This window comes from Hyla sarda, chromosome 1 (assembly GCF_029499605.1).
Source record: "Hyla sarda isolate aHylSar1 chromosome 1, aHylSar1.hap1, whole genome shotgun sequence".
In the NCBI taxonomy this organism is placed as follows: Eukaryota; Metazoa; Chordata; class Amphibia; order Anura; family Hylidae; genus Hyla; species Hyla sarda.
In genome coordinates, this window is record NC_079189.1 from 245240164 (window position 1) to 245257923 (window position 17760).

Genomic DNA, 17760 nt, shown 5'->3' on the forward strand with positions numbered 1-17760 from the left:
CTAAATTTTTAATTTTCACAAGGGAAAATTGGAAAAAAGCCCCCCAAAATTTGTAACCCCATTTCTTCTGAGTAAGAAAATACCCCAAATGTGGATGTAAAGTGCTCGGCGGGCGAACTACAATGCTCCGAAGAGAGGGAGCGCCATTGGGATTTTGAAGAGAAAATGTGTCCGGAATTGAAGGCCACGTGTGTTTACAAAGCCCCCATAGTGCCAGAACAATGGACCCCCCAACATGTGACCCCCATTTTGGAAACTACACCCCTCATGTAATGTAATAAGGGGTACAGTGAGCATTTACACCCCACAGGTGTCTGACAGATTTTTGAAACAGTGGTCCGTGAAAATGAAAAATTTCATTTGCTCAACCCACTGTTCCAAAGATCTGTCAAATGCCAGTGGGGTGTAAATACTCACTGCACCCCTTATTAAATTCTGTGAGGGTTGTAGTTTCCAAAATGGGGTCACATGTGGGGTGGTCCACTGTTCTGGCACCACGGGGGGCTTTGTAAACGCACATGGCCCCTGACTACCATTCCAAACAAATTAGCTCTTCAAAAGCTCAATGGCGCTCCTCCTCTTCTGAGCATTGTAGTTCGACCGCAGGGCACTTGACGTCCACACATGGGGTACCTCCATACTCAGAAGAAATGGGGTTACAAATTTTGGGGGTATTTTCTGCTATTAACCCTTGCAAAAATGTGAAATTTGGGGGGGGAAACACACATTTTGGTGAAAAACATTTTTTTTTTTACATATGCAAAAGTCGTGAAACCCCGGTGGGGTATTAAGGCTCACTTTATTCCTTGTTACGTTCCTCAAGGGGTCTAGTTTCCAAAATGGTATGCCATGTGTTTTTTTTTTTTTTTGCTGTTCTGGCACCATAGGGGCTTCTTAAATGCGACATGCCCCCCTGACCAAAATTTGCTCTCAAAAAGCCAAATATGACTCCGTTTCTTCTGAGCATTGTAGTTCGCCCGTAGTGCACTTCAGGTCAACTTATGGGGTACCTCCATACTCTGAAGAGATGGGGTTACAAATTTTGGGGGGTATTTTCTGCTATTAACCCTTGCAAAAATTTGAAATTTGAGGGGAAACACACATTTTAGTGAACAATTTTTTTTTTTTCACATATGCAAAAGTCTTGAAACACCTGTGGGGTATTAAGGCTCACTTTATCCCTTTTTACGTTCCTCAAGGGGTCTAGTTTCCAAAATGGTATGCCATGTGTTTTTTTTTTTTTTTGCTGTTCTGGCACCATAGGGGCTTCCTAAATGCAACATGCCCCCCAAAAACCATTTCAGAAAAACGTACTCTCCAAAATCCCCTTGTTGCTTCTGAGCCCTCTACTGCGCCCGCCGAACACTTTACATGGACATATGAGGTATGTCCTTACTCGAGAGAAATTGGGCTACAAATATAAGTATACATTTTCTCTTTTTACCCCTTGTAAAAATAAAAAAAATTGGGTCTACAAGAACATGCAAGTGTAAAAAATGAAGATTGTGAATTTTCTCTTTGCTGCTATTCCTGTGAAACACCTAAAGGGTTAAAACGCTGACTGAAATTTGCACTTTCATATTATAATTGAAGCACGATCCAGTCATCATTTTTACCATTACATCACTGTATCAGGCAACTGATGCTAGCCTAGAGGGGTTGGCTACTTTTTTTAGTTTTGTTTCCCCAGATTTGTAAATTACTTCTATTAAAAAATCTTAATCCTTCCAATAGTTATTAGCTACTGAAGTTTTCTGTCTAACTGCTCAATGATGTCACGTCCTGGGAGCTGTGCATGATGGGAGAATATCCCCATAGGAACTGCACAGCTCCCGGGACGTGAGTCATCAGAGAGCAGTAAGACAGAAAACTCAACTTCAGAAGCTAATAACTATTTGAAGGATTAAAATTTTTTTAATAGAAGTAATTTACAAATCTGTTTAACTTTCCGGAGCCAGTTGAGACATAAAAAAAAGTTTTGGCCTGGAATACCCCTTTAACCCCTTTAAGGACCCAGGACGTATAGGTACGCCCAGGACGTATAGGTACGTCCTGGGTCCCGGTCCTGCGATATAACGCGGGGTCACCGTGTGACCCCACATCACATCGCGGCGGGCCCGGCGTCATAGTGAAGCCGGGACCCACCTCTAATAGCGCACGGCACTGAAATTTGCCGGTTAGCTCAGGGAGCTGTTCGGTATAATCGCGGCATCCCGAACAGCTGTAGCACAGGAGGAAGGTCTCTTACCTTCCTTCCTGCAGTCCGATCGCCGATTGAATGCTTCAAGCACGAGATCCAGGCTTGAGCATTCAATCGCCGAAGACACTGATTGATCCATTCCTATGGAGATGCATCAATCAGTGTAAAAGATCAGTACATGCAATGTTACAGCCCCGTATAGGAGCTATAATATTGCATAAGAAAAGTGTAAAAAAATCATTAACCCTTTCAATTATCCCTTCCCCTAATAAAAGTTTGAATCACCCGGCATTTCCAAGAATAAAAAAAAACAGGGTAAATAAAAATAAACATATGTGGTAATGTCCGAATTATAAAAATATACCGCTTTTTAAACCGCACGTTCAATGGCGTAAACGCAAAAAAATTCCAAAGTCCAAAATAGCGCATTTTTTATCACTTTTTATACCACAAAAAAGTGAATAAAAAGTGATCAAAAAGTCTGATCAGAACAAAAATGGTACCGCTAAAAACTTCAGATCACGGCGCAAAAAATTAGCCCTCATAGCGCCCTGAACACAAAAAATTTTAAAAGTTATAGGGGTCAGAAGATGACCATTTTAAACGTATACATTTTCCTGCATGTATTCATGATTTTTTTCTGAAGTGATACAAAATCAAACCTATATAAGTAGGATATCATTTTAACCGTATGGACCTACAGAATAAAGATAAGGTGTCATTTTGCCGAAAAATGTACTGCGTAAAAACGGAAGCCCCCAAAACTTACAAAATTGTGTTTTTTCATCAATTTTGTCGCACAATGATTTTTTTTCCCCGTTTCACTGTAGATTTTTGGGTAAAATAACTAACGTCATTACAAAGTAGAATTAGTGACGCAAAAAATAAGCTATCATATAGAATTTTAGGTGAAAATTTTAGAGTTATGATTTTTTAAAGTTAAGGAGGAAAAATTTAAAATGAAAAACGGAAAAAGCCCGGGTCCTTAAGGGGTTAAGGATCGTCTGGACACCTTTCTTGCTAAATATAATATTTCAAGTTATGGGTGTTGACCTTTTTCAAGTATCATCTTAGATTACCTCTATGTGGTAGTCATGTAGTGTAGATAAATATGTGCCATTTTTTTTAGCAAATGTGTTAGCCTATCAGCAAAAAAAAAAAAACTTAGAGGAGAATTAAAATTTTGCTTCCATTTTTGCTTTTTCCCCTGAATAAATTCTGCTTAATAAAAATATATATCATGCCTCCAGTTGTTAAATAAAACACTATGCATGTGACAAGATCATAACGGTCATTTAAACTTTTTGGTGTCGATAAGCGTTTTAGTTTCGTCAACAAAGTTTTACACAAATGCCTGTTCACATCAACTGCAGTGCACTTGGATTGTCCTTTTTGAAAACAGAAATAAGGGTATTTTCTATAGCACACTATAAAATAAAAGTAGTAATGCCTTTTTTTCTTCTTCAAAAACTGACTTTGGTCATCTTTTCTGTTAATATCATGTTAAAGCCGGGGTAATTTTTCAGTGGTTCACACCAAAGTGTGAGACACTGTTTTTTTTCACCATACTTTTTATTCTTGTTTAATCTAAAATAGACTCTAAATTGACTTTCTGTTTTTTTTTTCCCTTTTACAGCCTATGGGATAGGTCTCCTTGTGACTTTTGTGGCCCTAGCTCTTATGAAAAGAGGACAACCTGCTCTCCTCTATCTAGTCCCCTGTACACTCCTCACGAGTCTGGCAGTGGCCCTTTGGCGAAAGGAGCTTTCCTTATTCTGGACTGGCAGCGGCTTTGTGGTGAATACCAGTTTGATATGACTATCTGATTAAGGATTTAAAACATTAGTATTCCTTCAAGACAAAGTTGAGTAAACCTTTGATGAATTAACAGAATGAGATTATATAACTTTCCTCCCCTGTATATTGTCTATTATTATTAAAGGTGATGGGAAAGATTTATCAAAACCTGTGCAGAAGAAAAGTGTTGCAGTTTTCTAAAGCAACCATCAGATTGCTTCTTTCATTAAAAAAAAGGCCTCTGGTAATTGAAAGCAGCAATCTGATTGGTTGTTATAGACAACTGTTCCACTGTTCCTTGGTACAGGTTTTGATAAATCTTCCTCGATATTTTGCTTGTTATTTTATTTGACTGGTTTCAAGCTCTGGTATGTTGAATCTATGTTGCGTGTGTGCACAGGATTTGCAGGAATCTACGACCGCATTCACAGGTTGTTTTATCCCTGTGACGTTGCAGTACATACAATAAAGTACAATGTGTATGTAGTGTCTAGTATTATGGACAGATGGCACACTGAACCATGAAGACAAAGGCCCTGATTTACTAAGAGTAGAGTGCAGTTTTCTTTGTGTTTTTTTCCCAACAGATATTTTTCCATGGTATTTACTAAGGTTTCCCTAAATTTTGCACTTTTCCCTACACTTTGCTTTTTTTTACACATTCTCTGAGCTGTGGGGATTTTCTCCGCTCAAATCCACTACATATTCTGTGGAAACCTTAGTAAATATGTTGCCATTTTTTTTTTAAATGTCAGAGACACGCCCCCTTTTGGCGACCATGCCCCCTTTTACAGGCAGCCCTGCTCCCTTTTTCAGGTTTTCTAAGTAAAATGGAGAGTTGGTCAGTCTTTTTTTTATTCTGGCGCAGACACTATTTGTGGCACAATGCGACACATTTTGGTGCACAAACCGACAAAACAGGTCAGGTATACAATAATACATCAGGGCAAAAATGTTTTTTGTACTTCCAAGTCTGATCTGTACAGTTAGTTTTCAGGGTATCAGGCAAGTTAAAAAGCTTGAGGATATTCACTCACAGGTACTTTGGGTATTTATCCATTCATTCATTCATTCATTCATTCATGGATTGTTTGTTTCCATTGAACTCAAAATAAAAACAGCTGGTAATTCCTATTTGTTATACTTCTATAGGTGTAATAAGTACAAGGTACCTTTTTAGCCATATACAGCTGAAAAAAAATCCCTTTTTGATATGTTGATCTTAAATTTTTGGGCCATATTTTTCTTGAAAATCAGTTTTTTTTTTCTAGCAGGAAAAACATCTGAAGAAATGTGACCAAAGTGGCAGAAATTTTAAGCTGTTATATGCATAACTGCTTTTTGTTTTGGTCAGGCTTAATCCCTTCAAGGGGTACTCCGGTGCAAATTATTATTATTTTTTTTAATTAACTGGTGCCAGAAAGTTAAACCTATTTGTAAATTGCTTAAATTTAAAAATCTTAATCCTTACAGTACTTAGCAGAGAGCACTGTGGTCAGACTGAAAATAACTGATGAAACCTCTGAACTGTCCAGAGCAGGAGCAAATCCCCATAGCAAACTTATCCTACTCTGGACAGTTCCTGACATGGACAGATGTGTCAACAGAGAGCACTGTGGTCAGACAAAAGACATTCAAAAAGAAAAGAATTTCCTGTGGAGCATACAGCAGCAAAGTACTGGAAGGACTAAAGGGGTAGCTCGCTGTAGGCATAAGACGTTAGATCGCTGGGGACCCCTCGCGATCTTCGGGCCGGCAACGGCTGCTTTCGCGTTTGACATGTCACGCTACGCTCCCTCTATTCATGTCTATGGGAGGTGGCGTGACGGCAAGTACATAGCAGTCACTCCTCTTCCCATAGATGTGAATGGAGGGGGCGTGGCAGCCGGCATCGCCAGTCATCGGGCACAGAGAGGAGTTCGCTCTTTGCACCGAGTTGCAGGGGTGTTGCAGTGGAGATCGCAAGGGTCCCCTGCATCTGGCTGCTGATACCCACCAGGTTTGAACACCGGGAACAGGACCAGGGCGTACAGGTAAGCCCTGCTTCCTTAAGTACCAGGACACAAGTGCGTACCCATACGTCCTGCGTCCTGAACGTGTTAAAATATGGACCGAAAACTTATTATAGCCTTATTCTGCTCATCTATCTTACGTCTGTTCCCACTATTGCAATGTATGGGGGGATTTATCAAAGTTGTCTATTTTCTGGACCAATATGGACCAACCTACATAGCGTAAAGCCAGTCTATTGTGCGCCTAATTTATCAAGAGGCACACGGCTCTTGATAAATTGTGCGCACGGACTTCGGGATCAACGGTTTGGACTGTATTTAAATCTGCTTTAGCATGGTCTGACGTTTCAGCGTATTTTCGTCTGATGCAAATCTTTGCCGAAAACTTGCAATTGATAAATTCAGCACCAGCGCATTTTTCCATCTAAAATAGCCTAGAATGCATCATGAACTAAAAATCCTCAAAATAAAAAGTCGTGAAAAATTTCTGTGCGAAAATTTTAGATGGGAAAAACAGTCTAAATCCTTTGATAAATCTTCCCCTATGTGTTTAAAGCATATTCCTGTGTTTCACAGGAATCCTTGTCTAGTTGCCTTGAACTTTAACAACTTTTGAGAAACCATAATGAAGAGGCATTTTCCTAAGGGTAGGGCCACACATAACGGATCCGCAGTGTATTTTACGCTGCAGATCAGATGATGACCTGACCCATTTTGTGCCTCCAGCTGTTGCCTCCCTGTTCCCCTGCTTCGCTCCGCCCCTGGCCTGCTCGCAACGGCAATCCGCCGCTATGAGCAGCCACACAGGGGACCTACGAGTCGCCAAGTCCACTCAGACATCGTGGAGCAGCCGCGATGTCTGAGTTCACTGCACATGCGCAGTGCACTCAGACATCGTGGCTGCTTTGCGATGTCATAGTGCATTTGCCGACTCTCAGGCCCTCTGTGTGACTGCTTGTAGCAGCGGATTGCCGCTGCAAGCAGGCCAGGGGCGGAGCGAGGCAGGGGAACGGGGGGTGGCAGCAGCTGGAGGCACAGAATGGGTCAGGTCACCAGTGGATCTGCAGCGTAAAATACGCTGCTGATCCCATACGTGGGACCCTACCCTAAAGATGACCATCATGTAATGTTGTAGGCCTATTTTAAACTCTTCAGGACCAGGATAAGTTGGCCGTCACGAGGGGGCGGGACTGTGACGTCACAATCCTCCAGCCCATACATCGCCAGTCATCTGTTGGATAGGGGATAAGATGTCTTGGTCGCGGAGTCCCCCTTTAAGGACCAAGGCTCATTTTTCAAATCTGACTTGTCCCACTTGTGATAACTTTGGGACACTTTTAACTTATCCAAGTGATTCTGAGAGTTTTTTCGTGACATATTGTACTTAATGTTTGTGGTAAATTTTGGTTGATACATTCTAGGGATCGACCGATATTGATTTTTTAGGGCCGATACCGATAACCTGTGAACTTTCAGGCCGATAGCCGATAACTTATACCGATATTCCAGTAGAAGTTATCGGCTATTAGGGTGGGCAGCGGCGGAGCTTGGACTCAGGAGTGGCAGGACAGGCAGGGGGAGAGAAGCAGGCAGCGATGGGTTAGGTAGGGGAAGCGGGCGGCAGCGGCAGGTTAGGGGGGGCAGCGGCAGTGGTTGGACTCAGGACCCCAGGACAGATAGGGGGAGAGAAGCGGGCGGCGGCAGTCTCTGGCCCCGCAAAAGCCACTGCAGTTCATTGATTTAAAGTGCCCGCATTATCGGCAAGATAATTGCCGATACCGATAACTTCCAAAATCGTGAATATCGGACGATATCGGCCAAATAGATAATCGATCGATCCCTAATGCATTCTGCACTTATGTGTGAAAATCTTGAAAATTCTGTGAATATTGGAAAAGTTAGCTTTTTTTCTGAATTCCAGATTCTCTACTTGTAAGAAAGATAGTCATGCCACATAAATTAGTTACTAATTCTCATTTACAAAATGTCTAAAATTTGCAGTTTTTTTTTATTTTAATTTTTTTATTTTTGACGTTCTGGGGCTTAGAAGTTTGGCAGCAATTTTCTAAATTTTTAAAAAAATGTCAAAAACAGATATGTTTATGGACCATTTAAGTCAGTTTTGAAATAGAATTGAGGGGTCTTTATATTAGAATCCCCTATAAATCACCCCATTATCAAAACTCAACGTAATCAAAATGACAATTAAGAAGTTTATTAACTCTTCAGTGTTTTACGGAAATGAAGGCAAAGTTGAAGTGAAATTTAAACAATTCAATTTTCCTTGCAGATATGTCATTTTGCTAAATAAATTTCTGTAACACAGCAGTTGCTGAAAGAGAAATGCAACTCAATTTATACCCCTAATTCTAAAGAATTTAGAAATATCCCATATGTGGCCCGAGAGTGCTCCATGGCTCATACACAGGCCTCAGACCATGTGCACCATATGAGTTTTATGTCTTTATTTATTAAGGATATTTTGTAAATTTTGCAAGACGCATTGATGTTTTCATTGGTACCATTTTGGGGTACATTTGACACTCTTTTCCATTTTTTATGATGTGTAATGTTTTTATTTTTTCACCTATGGAGCTGTGTGAGGACTTTTTTGCAGGATAAATTGCTGTTTTCAATAGTACTATTTTGAGGTACATCTGACATTTTGATCACTTTTTATCAAATTTTTACGAAGGCAGAATTACCAAAAAGCAGTAATCTTTTAAGTTTTTTATCGTGTTCAGCATACGGTATAAATAACATGATAATTTAGTTCTCCAGGTCGGTATGTCCATGCCAAAACCTCATTTATGTACTTTATGTTTTATTAGATTTACACTATAAAAAATTTAACATTTTATTTATTTATTTTTTTATACCGACAATTTTGTGTGAGGGCAAATTATTTTCTGGATGAAATAATACTAAGAATTCTGGCACTCTGGGTCAAGGATAACTGAGGCACACTGTGAACTGGTTTCGTTATAAATATAAGGATAATTTATTATATTCAAATAATGAGACACTGGATGACTGGCGGGTTGCAGGGATCTTGCTCGCCGCTTAAGTCAAATCAATAAGCAGTTACAATATACGTAAAAATTAAGATTGATACAGGATTAGTAAAACAAAAATGTAAAAAAAATAATAAAATAATAAAACAATGGTATTAAAAATAAGGTCCTTTAGGCTGTGTTCAGATTAAATGCAGTACTTCCATAGATAAGGCTTGGTTCACACCATGTTTTTGCAATACAGTTCCCGTATACGGTTTCAATTTGAAAAATGTATGGAACCATATTGAAAACCGTTTGCATTGACTCTCTATTGAAAACCGTATGCCAAAAGATGCATCAGGTTGTGTCTGTTTTGGATCCTGTACGGTTTTGTCAGGTTTTTTCCTGTACCCAAAATCGTAGCCTACTACAGTTTTTGGTCTGGGTGAAAAACTGTATTGAAACATATATCTTTTTTTTTTTTTTTTAAACATGGGAGCCAATGGGAACCGTACAGAACCGTATGTGCGTACCATACAGTTTTCACCATACGATTTTTTACTTTGCACTGATTTTTTTTCTTGAAATTTCAATCAAACAAGTGAAACTTTATTCATAATGGAATGAAAAGTTACAAACTTATAAGATTTTTTTTCTTTAAAAAAAAAAACGGATGCAACTGGACATCATTTTTCAAACCATATAAGGTTTTCAACCGTGTACGGATTAAAATTTTTACACACATTTTGATACAGTTTAGTCAGGTCTTGAGGAATCCGTTTATCAAAAACCTGATACGGGAACTGTATTGCAAAAAATGTGGCGTGAGCCCAGTCTAACATGAGGCTGGAATTGGAAGAGATGTAGTAATAATACTCTCCTGTATCACCCGAGTCAATAATGTTAAAATGCACTAATAAGTTGTGTAACGCTCTGTTGCTATGGGCAACCACCTATAAATAAGATGCCGTTTTAGCAGATGATTTCTAAGCGAAAATGTAAATGCACAAACCACTTACGGGTTATTGATGGAGTGCTTCGGAATGTAAGTATATTCTGCACTTAAGTGCAACAAGGTCCCGGGGTCTGGATCTTGTATATGGAATGTTTAAATGTAGTCCTATTCCTTATATTAAAGGTTTGGTACTACGCACCATTTTATTTTCTGCTGAAGAAGAGGAGACTAGTGCTCTTGAAATGCGTCCAGCCCTTTCTATTAATGCTGTGTTCAGACCTACTTCCACAGATCCGCATCAAGTGCTTTTCCATTGAGGACTCATCATTGCAGATCCTTCCAACTTGAAAAACGCTCCTTAAATCTACAAGGCTGCAACATCCACACAGTGGAAACATTCCATTTGCCAGCGCCCGATCTAATCTGGCTACTTCTTGCATGCTTCACTGCCACTATCAAGTGGCTACTATTTGTACCTCTACCTGCCTGCGCTGCCAACGAGAGTAGTTGGAAGCACACCCACTCTGTGACAGCTATATGCATGCCCAACTGCCCTGACCAGACTTGAGCGCAAGATACAGCGAATCCGAAGCCGTTCATACTAAGCTAGCACATCGGCATCTCTGGCAGACGTGGCCTATTCCTAGCTCCAGCACACTGCGACCCAGTACTCACCCTACACCCAACCAAAACAGAGCTAAGTGAGCAGTGTATAACACTGTACCCAGCCTCACAGAGGACACCAGAACAGAGGACTCCACATCTCAGTGTGAGTGGAGCGGTGCACCAAACCTTTAACCCTTTGCCGCAAATGGACATTCATTAACGTCCATCTGCGGCTTCCGAGGTATGATGCGCACTCAGCATGTGAGCGTGCATCATACCAGTGGGTCCCGGTTGTTATAGGCAACCAGGACCCACAGCTAAAGCCGGACATGGCCGATCGGGCTGATGTCCGGCATTAACCCTTTAGACGAGGCGATCAAACTTGATCGCCGCGTCTAAAACTAAAGTAAACATTAGCTCACTGGGGATGTCCGGGACCCCCGTGGTGAAATCGCGGTGTCCCCCACAGCTTGCAGTACGCAAGGAGGATCCCTACCTGCCTCCTCGCTGTCTGATCGCCGAATGAATGCTCCATGCCTGAGAGCCAGCTATTGCATGGCAGTTGATCAGTGTAGGAAATCAGTTTGTGCTATGTTATAGTCCCCTATGGGACTATGAAAAATAAAGTCTTAAAGGGGTTATCCACCATAAGGTGATTTTAGTACGTACCTGCCAGATGGTAATGGACATGCTTAGGAAGGATCTGCGCTTGTCTTGGGGCTAAATGGCTATGTTGTGAGATTAACATAACATTGTGGCTAGCTTTTTGTGAACTGATATTTCCTGTTTGAGTTTTTTTTTTTTTTGCCTCCAAATCCCATAATTCCATTTTCCTCCCTCCCACACATCAGCCACCCCACCCATTGAAACATAAATGAGATACATCCATTCAAAAGACCTGTGGTTTTCAATCAGGGTGTCTACAGCTGTTGCATTAGTTGCAGATTGATCTTCTCTCCCACCAAGTGATCGCTCCACCCATTGAAGCAGACAGGCTCCCTGTCATCAGCTGACTAGTGAGGTCAGTTCTCGGCCGCATTGCAAGCTGGGAAAAATCTGAGACAGTCATTTTGCTGTTAAAAATAAATATTGGAGTGAAAATCACAGAAGAATTGTGAGAAAACCATCACACACTGGTACAGACACTATATTATGAACTACACTAACTTTACAGCCCCTGTAGTTAAATAAAAAAAAAAATTCCTGGAATACCCCTTTATTAAATGTGATTTAACCCCTTCCCTAATAAAAGTTTGAATCACCCCCCTTTTCCCATAAAAAAAACCTGTGTAAATAAAAATAAACATGTGGTATTGCCGTGTGCGTAAATGTCTGAACTATAAAAATATTTTGTTAATTAAACCACACGGTCAATGGCGTACACGTACAAAAAATCCAAAATAGCGTATTTTTTATCACTTTTTATACCATAAAAAAATGAATAAAAAGTAATCAAAAAGTACGGTCAAAACAAAAATGGTACCGATGAAAACTTCAGATCATGGTGCAAAAATTTGCCCTCATACCACCCCTTATACGGAAAAATAACGAAGTTATAGGGGTCAGAAGAGGACATTTTTCCACGTATGAATTTTGGTGCATGTAGTTATAATTTTTTTTTTTGTAGTAAAATAAAATCAAACCTACATAAATTGGGTATCTTTGCGACCATATGGACCTACAGAATAAATATAAGGTGCAATTTTTACAGAAAACTGCACTGCGTTGAAACGTGGCTTTAATTATTTTCTGGTTTCACTGTAGATTTTGTAGTGAAATTATTTATGGTATTACGTTAAATTTTTGGCGCAAAGAACAAGCCCTCATATGGATTTTTAGGTGGAAAATTGAAAGTGTTATGCTTTTTAGATTGTGAGGAGAAAAACAACAAAAGTGCAAAAATGAAAAATCGCCAAAGAGGGAAGGGGTTAATATAAGGAAAATAATTGCATTTAAACTTTCCATATACAAGATCTGGACCCCCGGACAGTGTTGCACTTATGTGCAGAATATACTTACGTTCTGGAGCACTCTACCAATAACCCATAAGTGGTTTGTGTATTTACATTTTTGCTTACAATCTTAGCAGATTATCCTGTAAGTCTCTATCTTATTTACAGGTGGTTGCCCATAGCAACAGACCGTTACACTTCTTATTAGTGCCTTTTAACATTATTGACTCTACTTGTGTAATGTAGGAGAGTATTACTACATCTCTCCCTATTCCACCCTCATGTTATCTATGGAAGTGAATTCAAGTGTTGCGGTGGTGGTGGTCGCCGCCCAGTGCTACGCCATTTTATCTAGGGACGTTGGGGACCCACTCTAAATAGGTGGCCTTGATGTTGCGAGTGAGCTTGTACTTTTTGATCAAAATGTATACGAACAACCTGTTAGTTTTTGAATTTTTGCTGAGAAGCAAGTAGATCAAAATAGAAATGGTGGATGTGCGACCATGTCTGTTTTCTTTACTTGAATTCACATTATCTATGGAAGTACTGCATTTAACTGAACACAGCCTAAGCACCTTATTTTTAACCCCTTAAGGGTTTTTCTGTTTTTCCACTTTGATTTTTTTCATCATCACTTTCTAAAAATCATAGCATTTTAAATTTTGCACCTACAGACTCATTTGAGGTCTTATTTTTTGCGACACCAATTGTACTTTGTAATGACAATCATTGCACCACAAAATTTATGGCGATCCCAGAAAAAAAAATATTTGTGGGGCAAAATTGGGAAAAAAGAATGCCATTTTGTAACTTTTGGGGGCTTCCGATTCCACGCAGTGCATTTTTCGGTAAAAATGATACCATATATTCTGTAGGTCCATACGGTTACAATGATAACCAATTTATATAGGTTTTCTTCAGCATTGACAGTGGCGATCTAAAGGGTTAATAGCCACATGTCGACTATTATCGCTGACCCTCAGCTACAAGAATAAGCTGAGGGCCGGCCAGTATGACGCGGGCTCGAGTCGGGAGCCTGCGCCGTGCCCTGTTAACGGTACAAGGATGTGTATACACGTGCATTGTGTACTTTTCTGCATCTCTTGGCTCCCTGCACATGCCAGGAAGTACCTGGATTCTTAAAGGCTGTTTATTGTGGGGGTCCTTTATTTAAGTTTTTATTTTTACTACTTCTAGCCGGATATCTTTTTTTTTAAGGGGGAACATCTTTTCATGGGTCATTCTAATCCTATAGCATTATATGTTTACCCAGAATATAAACTTACTGGCTTTGCCTGAAGTCTGGAATGACAGTGTGTGATGTATTAATGGTAAAATTTATAAAATGAAAATGGTCCTGAAATTCTGTGCACAAAACACTATGGCCTCTTTCACACTGCCATTGTGCCCCGTCGGAAAACATCCATTAGGCTTTTTTTTTGCCTTTAACGTCTGTTATCAGGGCAAGGCACAACGGGCAACAATGGGTCCCGGCAGATCAATTTTACTATGATGGGGTCCATCCGGCGCCATTGTTTAACGGTACTAGCGGGTGAAAGAGACGACGCTTGAAGTTTTTTTTATTCTCCCCTGGTTCCCTAACTTACGTAGTATTGCCGTGTCACAACGGCAACGTGAAAGAAAAATCTGATCTGTGTTCATTTTTATTTATGGCATGAGCAGTTATACTTTTTTATTTTCTTTTTCTCACCAGAAAGACCTACCAAATCCTAACCCCACTCTCGCTCCCAATGGGTCTGATGCCTATTTGAGCCAGCACACTGATACTGAAGAAGAACCTGTCACAAATAAAGAGCGTGACCCTGCTGAAGAACCACAGCAAGAAGACACTGTTGAAGCCCCTGTGGATGAAAAGCTGTGCCTGACTACAGACAGGACTGTGGAAAAGGCTGAAGAAGAAGATAAGCTGAGCTCTGGGTCTGCAAGAACAACAAAAAACCAGCAGACCCCCAATGTAGACAGTAGCATCTCTGATAGCTCCGTAAAAGCTGTAAATCAAAAAGTTGAATGAACAACACCAAATGTCACTGCTCCACACCTTTTACCTAGGCACAGGCTGGACCACATAAAAAACACTCACTCCAAAGGTGGCTTCAAGCGCAGACAGGACCAGGTCACTCTTAAAAAGTTTCTAAAGAAAGAAAACTGCATAGAATGTAACAAATATATCTCATATTGACTTCATTTGCACACATTTACCCTTGTAACAACCTTATTTGGAATCATATAAATGTATGGATAGCTTTATCCAATATACAATTTTAGACACCTAGCCCAGTTTTAAAGGGGTTGTTCCACCTCACCAAACTGCTTTTTCTGGCCTCTTCCAGCCTGTGTGCAGCCTTCGGAGGTGGTCAGGAAAGCTGAAAACAGTCAAAGGGGAAGTTACTCAATTTATGTAACATAAAGAGCGTAGCTCACAAGTTATGCCGTTTGTGTAACTCCCATTAAAGTCAAAGGCAAATTGAAGAACTTTTCCACTTCAGCTGCTTTCTACTTTCCTAACCACCTCTGGAGGCACACACAGGCTGGAGGTGGACGGAAAAAGCAATTAGAAGCTTAGCACCAAAAAGAGTCCAGTATGAAGATCTAACAACTAATCAAGTAGCTTTTTGCATAAAAAAAATAAACCTTTTTGGTAATGAAAGAAAAGAGAAAAAAAACTTTTTTTTTTTTTTTATAAAGTAAAGATGTGGAGTGGAACTCCCATACCTATAATTAAGCAGCTATAGCTGTTTGTTATTTCCATTCTCCATTGGAGAAAAAAGTGAAATAATAAAACCTGAATCTCTGGCACTGACATATTTCGCAGACACTTATTCAAAAATGACCCTGGTGTATACCCTGTATGTCCAGCTACCTCCACAATGATCATTATGGTGCCAGCTGGTCAGCTAACATAGGATGACCAGCAACAATAATATGGGAGGTGATTGTTTTGTCACGATTGTTTAACATAACTGTATGCCTTTTCAGTATGCTTTTGTATTGCAGGACGTACACTGCAAATGAAATAGAATTTTTTTTTCTTTTGTAAAAGGACATTATGAAACATATAGTTCTCATATTTTGATTTTTTTTATGCATTTACGAAAAGAACGATTTTCATTTGACATATATGATGCAACTTTTTCATTTATTGCAATTATAATTTAAATAGTTAGCTCACAGCTACTTCAGTTGTGCAGGAGTTTGTAAATAAAGATTTTTTTTCTCTTTTGTACTACTGGGAAAATATTTTTTTGTTACACTTTGTTTTTGGTGTTTAGACAAGCTGTTACTTAAAGAGTACCTGTGATCAAATCATATTTTCTAAACTAACTCAGAATATATTCCCTAACTACTCCTAACACCCCACCTGCCCTTAAAAAAAAATTCTGAGCTTTGAAAAGCTCTGCACCATACCTTTCCCCTTGTTCACATTGCGGCTGGTTTTTTTTTTTTTTTTTTTTAAATCACATTAAAAACAAAGGTTGAGAATTTTAATCGCAAGTAAATAGCTAAGTGTCTTATAGTTACATAAAGAACAATATATGAAAAGTTTAGTTTGGTGACAGGTACTCTTTAAGCTAAATTTGTGTAGAGGTTTGTATTACAGATCCCAAAACACAAGGCAGATCGCAAAGCCATTGCAACTTTGTATTTAGGCTATGTTCACACGATGGAATGTCCGTGCGAACATTCCGCAAACTGCGGGGCGCAGCACGGACCGCACAGGAATGCGCCGTCTCATTGACGGACTACGTGTTCATTCTTTGTGCGGACACGGAAAATTTTATTTCTCTATCGGCTCCATTGGGGGACCTTGGGTATATGCTGTTGTTGCTAGGAGACTTGACACTATGGAAACCAAAAAAGTCTGCTCCTCCCAGCAGGATATACACGCCTACAGAGCCTGAGGTAATCAGTTTTAGCTTAGTGTCCGCAGGAGATGGACACTGGTCTGGGGTTTCCCAAGACCAGGTCTAACAGTTTTTTTTCCCAGAATAGGGACCTTTTTAGTTTTATTCCCTTTTATTTTCCTTTTTTCAGGTGGGGACTCGGGAACATAGCGTTCACTGTTTCCCCATTTGCGATTGAGGGGGCACAGACATCGGCCAGAGCCTTGGGTTGTACCTCATGGGTCCGGGTCCCCCACCTTTCCCTGCTCGTCTCGCTTTTCAAGCCCGGCATGATGCAGGTGACAAAAGCTGGCTGAAGACTTCATGACTGAAGACTTCATTAGCTAAGTTCTTCAGATTAAGGTGAGTATTCCCCCCCCCCCCTTTTTTCTTACAGGTGTCGGGGGCTCGCACCCTCTGGAGACCCCCTGTTTTGGTCCAATCCTTTTTATTACATCTAGTTTGGGGTCCTTGAGGTGGATTTATTCTTCCTCTATTAGGCAGGGGCTCCCTACCACTTGATTGGGGGAACTCCGGGGGCTGGGGTCAGTGGTGTAGGACTGTTTTTCTCTGCACAATGTTTCACTTTGCAGTCTCTTCCTTCTTTAGCAGCCGCGGCTGCTTTCTCCTCCGGCCCTTTCTTCTGTGCGCCAGCCGCGTCGTGTGTTAACGCATCCGGGGCGCAGTTTTCTTTCACTTTCTCAGCGGAATGCTGGCGCCTTCGCCGAACCATTTCCGAGCCGGCATCTTTCTTTCCCTGGCGGGGTTCGCGCGAACCTCCTCAGCCAATTGGAGCTGTGCAGGGGACTATGGACCAATCGGAGGCGCCCCAGTCTAATCCTGCCCCTCCCTTATGATTGGTCCTGCTGCCTCTGCCTCTCTCGCTCTCCTTTTCATGTTCCTCTCCATACAGCAGCTGCCTGGTGGGGGACACGGACGCTGGTGAGACTATTTTATTTTATCCATGTCAGAGACCAGAATTGTTCCTCCCTCTAAGCAGGTACCTGGGGACCTGGTCACCTACTATTCTTGCAAGGGCTGCAACTCTAAAATGCTTGGGTCGGCTGAACCCACTTGTTCTGCCTGCACCACTGCACCTCCTGACCCCCCTGGTATTTCCACTCAGGATACTCTCCCAGACCCAGTAGGCTCTGCTGTCCCTCCAGTATGGGTGTCTTCCCTCTCTGTCTATATCTGATTTGGCGCAGGTCTCCCGTTCCGTGGGGACTGCTTTGGAGAGGTCCTCCCTACACCATTACTCTAGGGAGACTCGCTCTCCCTACGCTAAACATTCTCATAAGCGTAATAGGGGTAATTCCTCGGACTCCTCTCCGCAGTCA

The 17760-nt window shown here is 40.8% G+C and overlaps 1 protein-coding gene across 2 annotated transcripts in view; it reads left to right on the forward strand.

Annotated features, from left to right (window-relative positions):
- SPPL2B (signal peptide peptidase like 2B) overlaps positions 1-15214 on the forward strand; it is a 95453-nt gene extending 80239 nt beyond the window's left edge. The window contains exons 14-15 of one of the 2 annotated variants that reach the window (XM_056569886.1): positions 3837-4063; positions 14233-14370. In XM_056569886.1, the coding sequence (XP_056425861.1) occupies positions 3837-4018 (182 nt within the window). In that variant the 3' untranslated portion in view covers positions 4019-4063; positions 14233-14370. Of the gene's footprint in view, positions 1-3836; positions 4064-14232 lie in introns of both variants that reach the window. The other variant, XM_056569883.1, reaches the window with a different exon arrangement.
- Positions 15215-17760: the final 2546 nt, after the last annotated feature.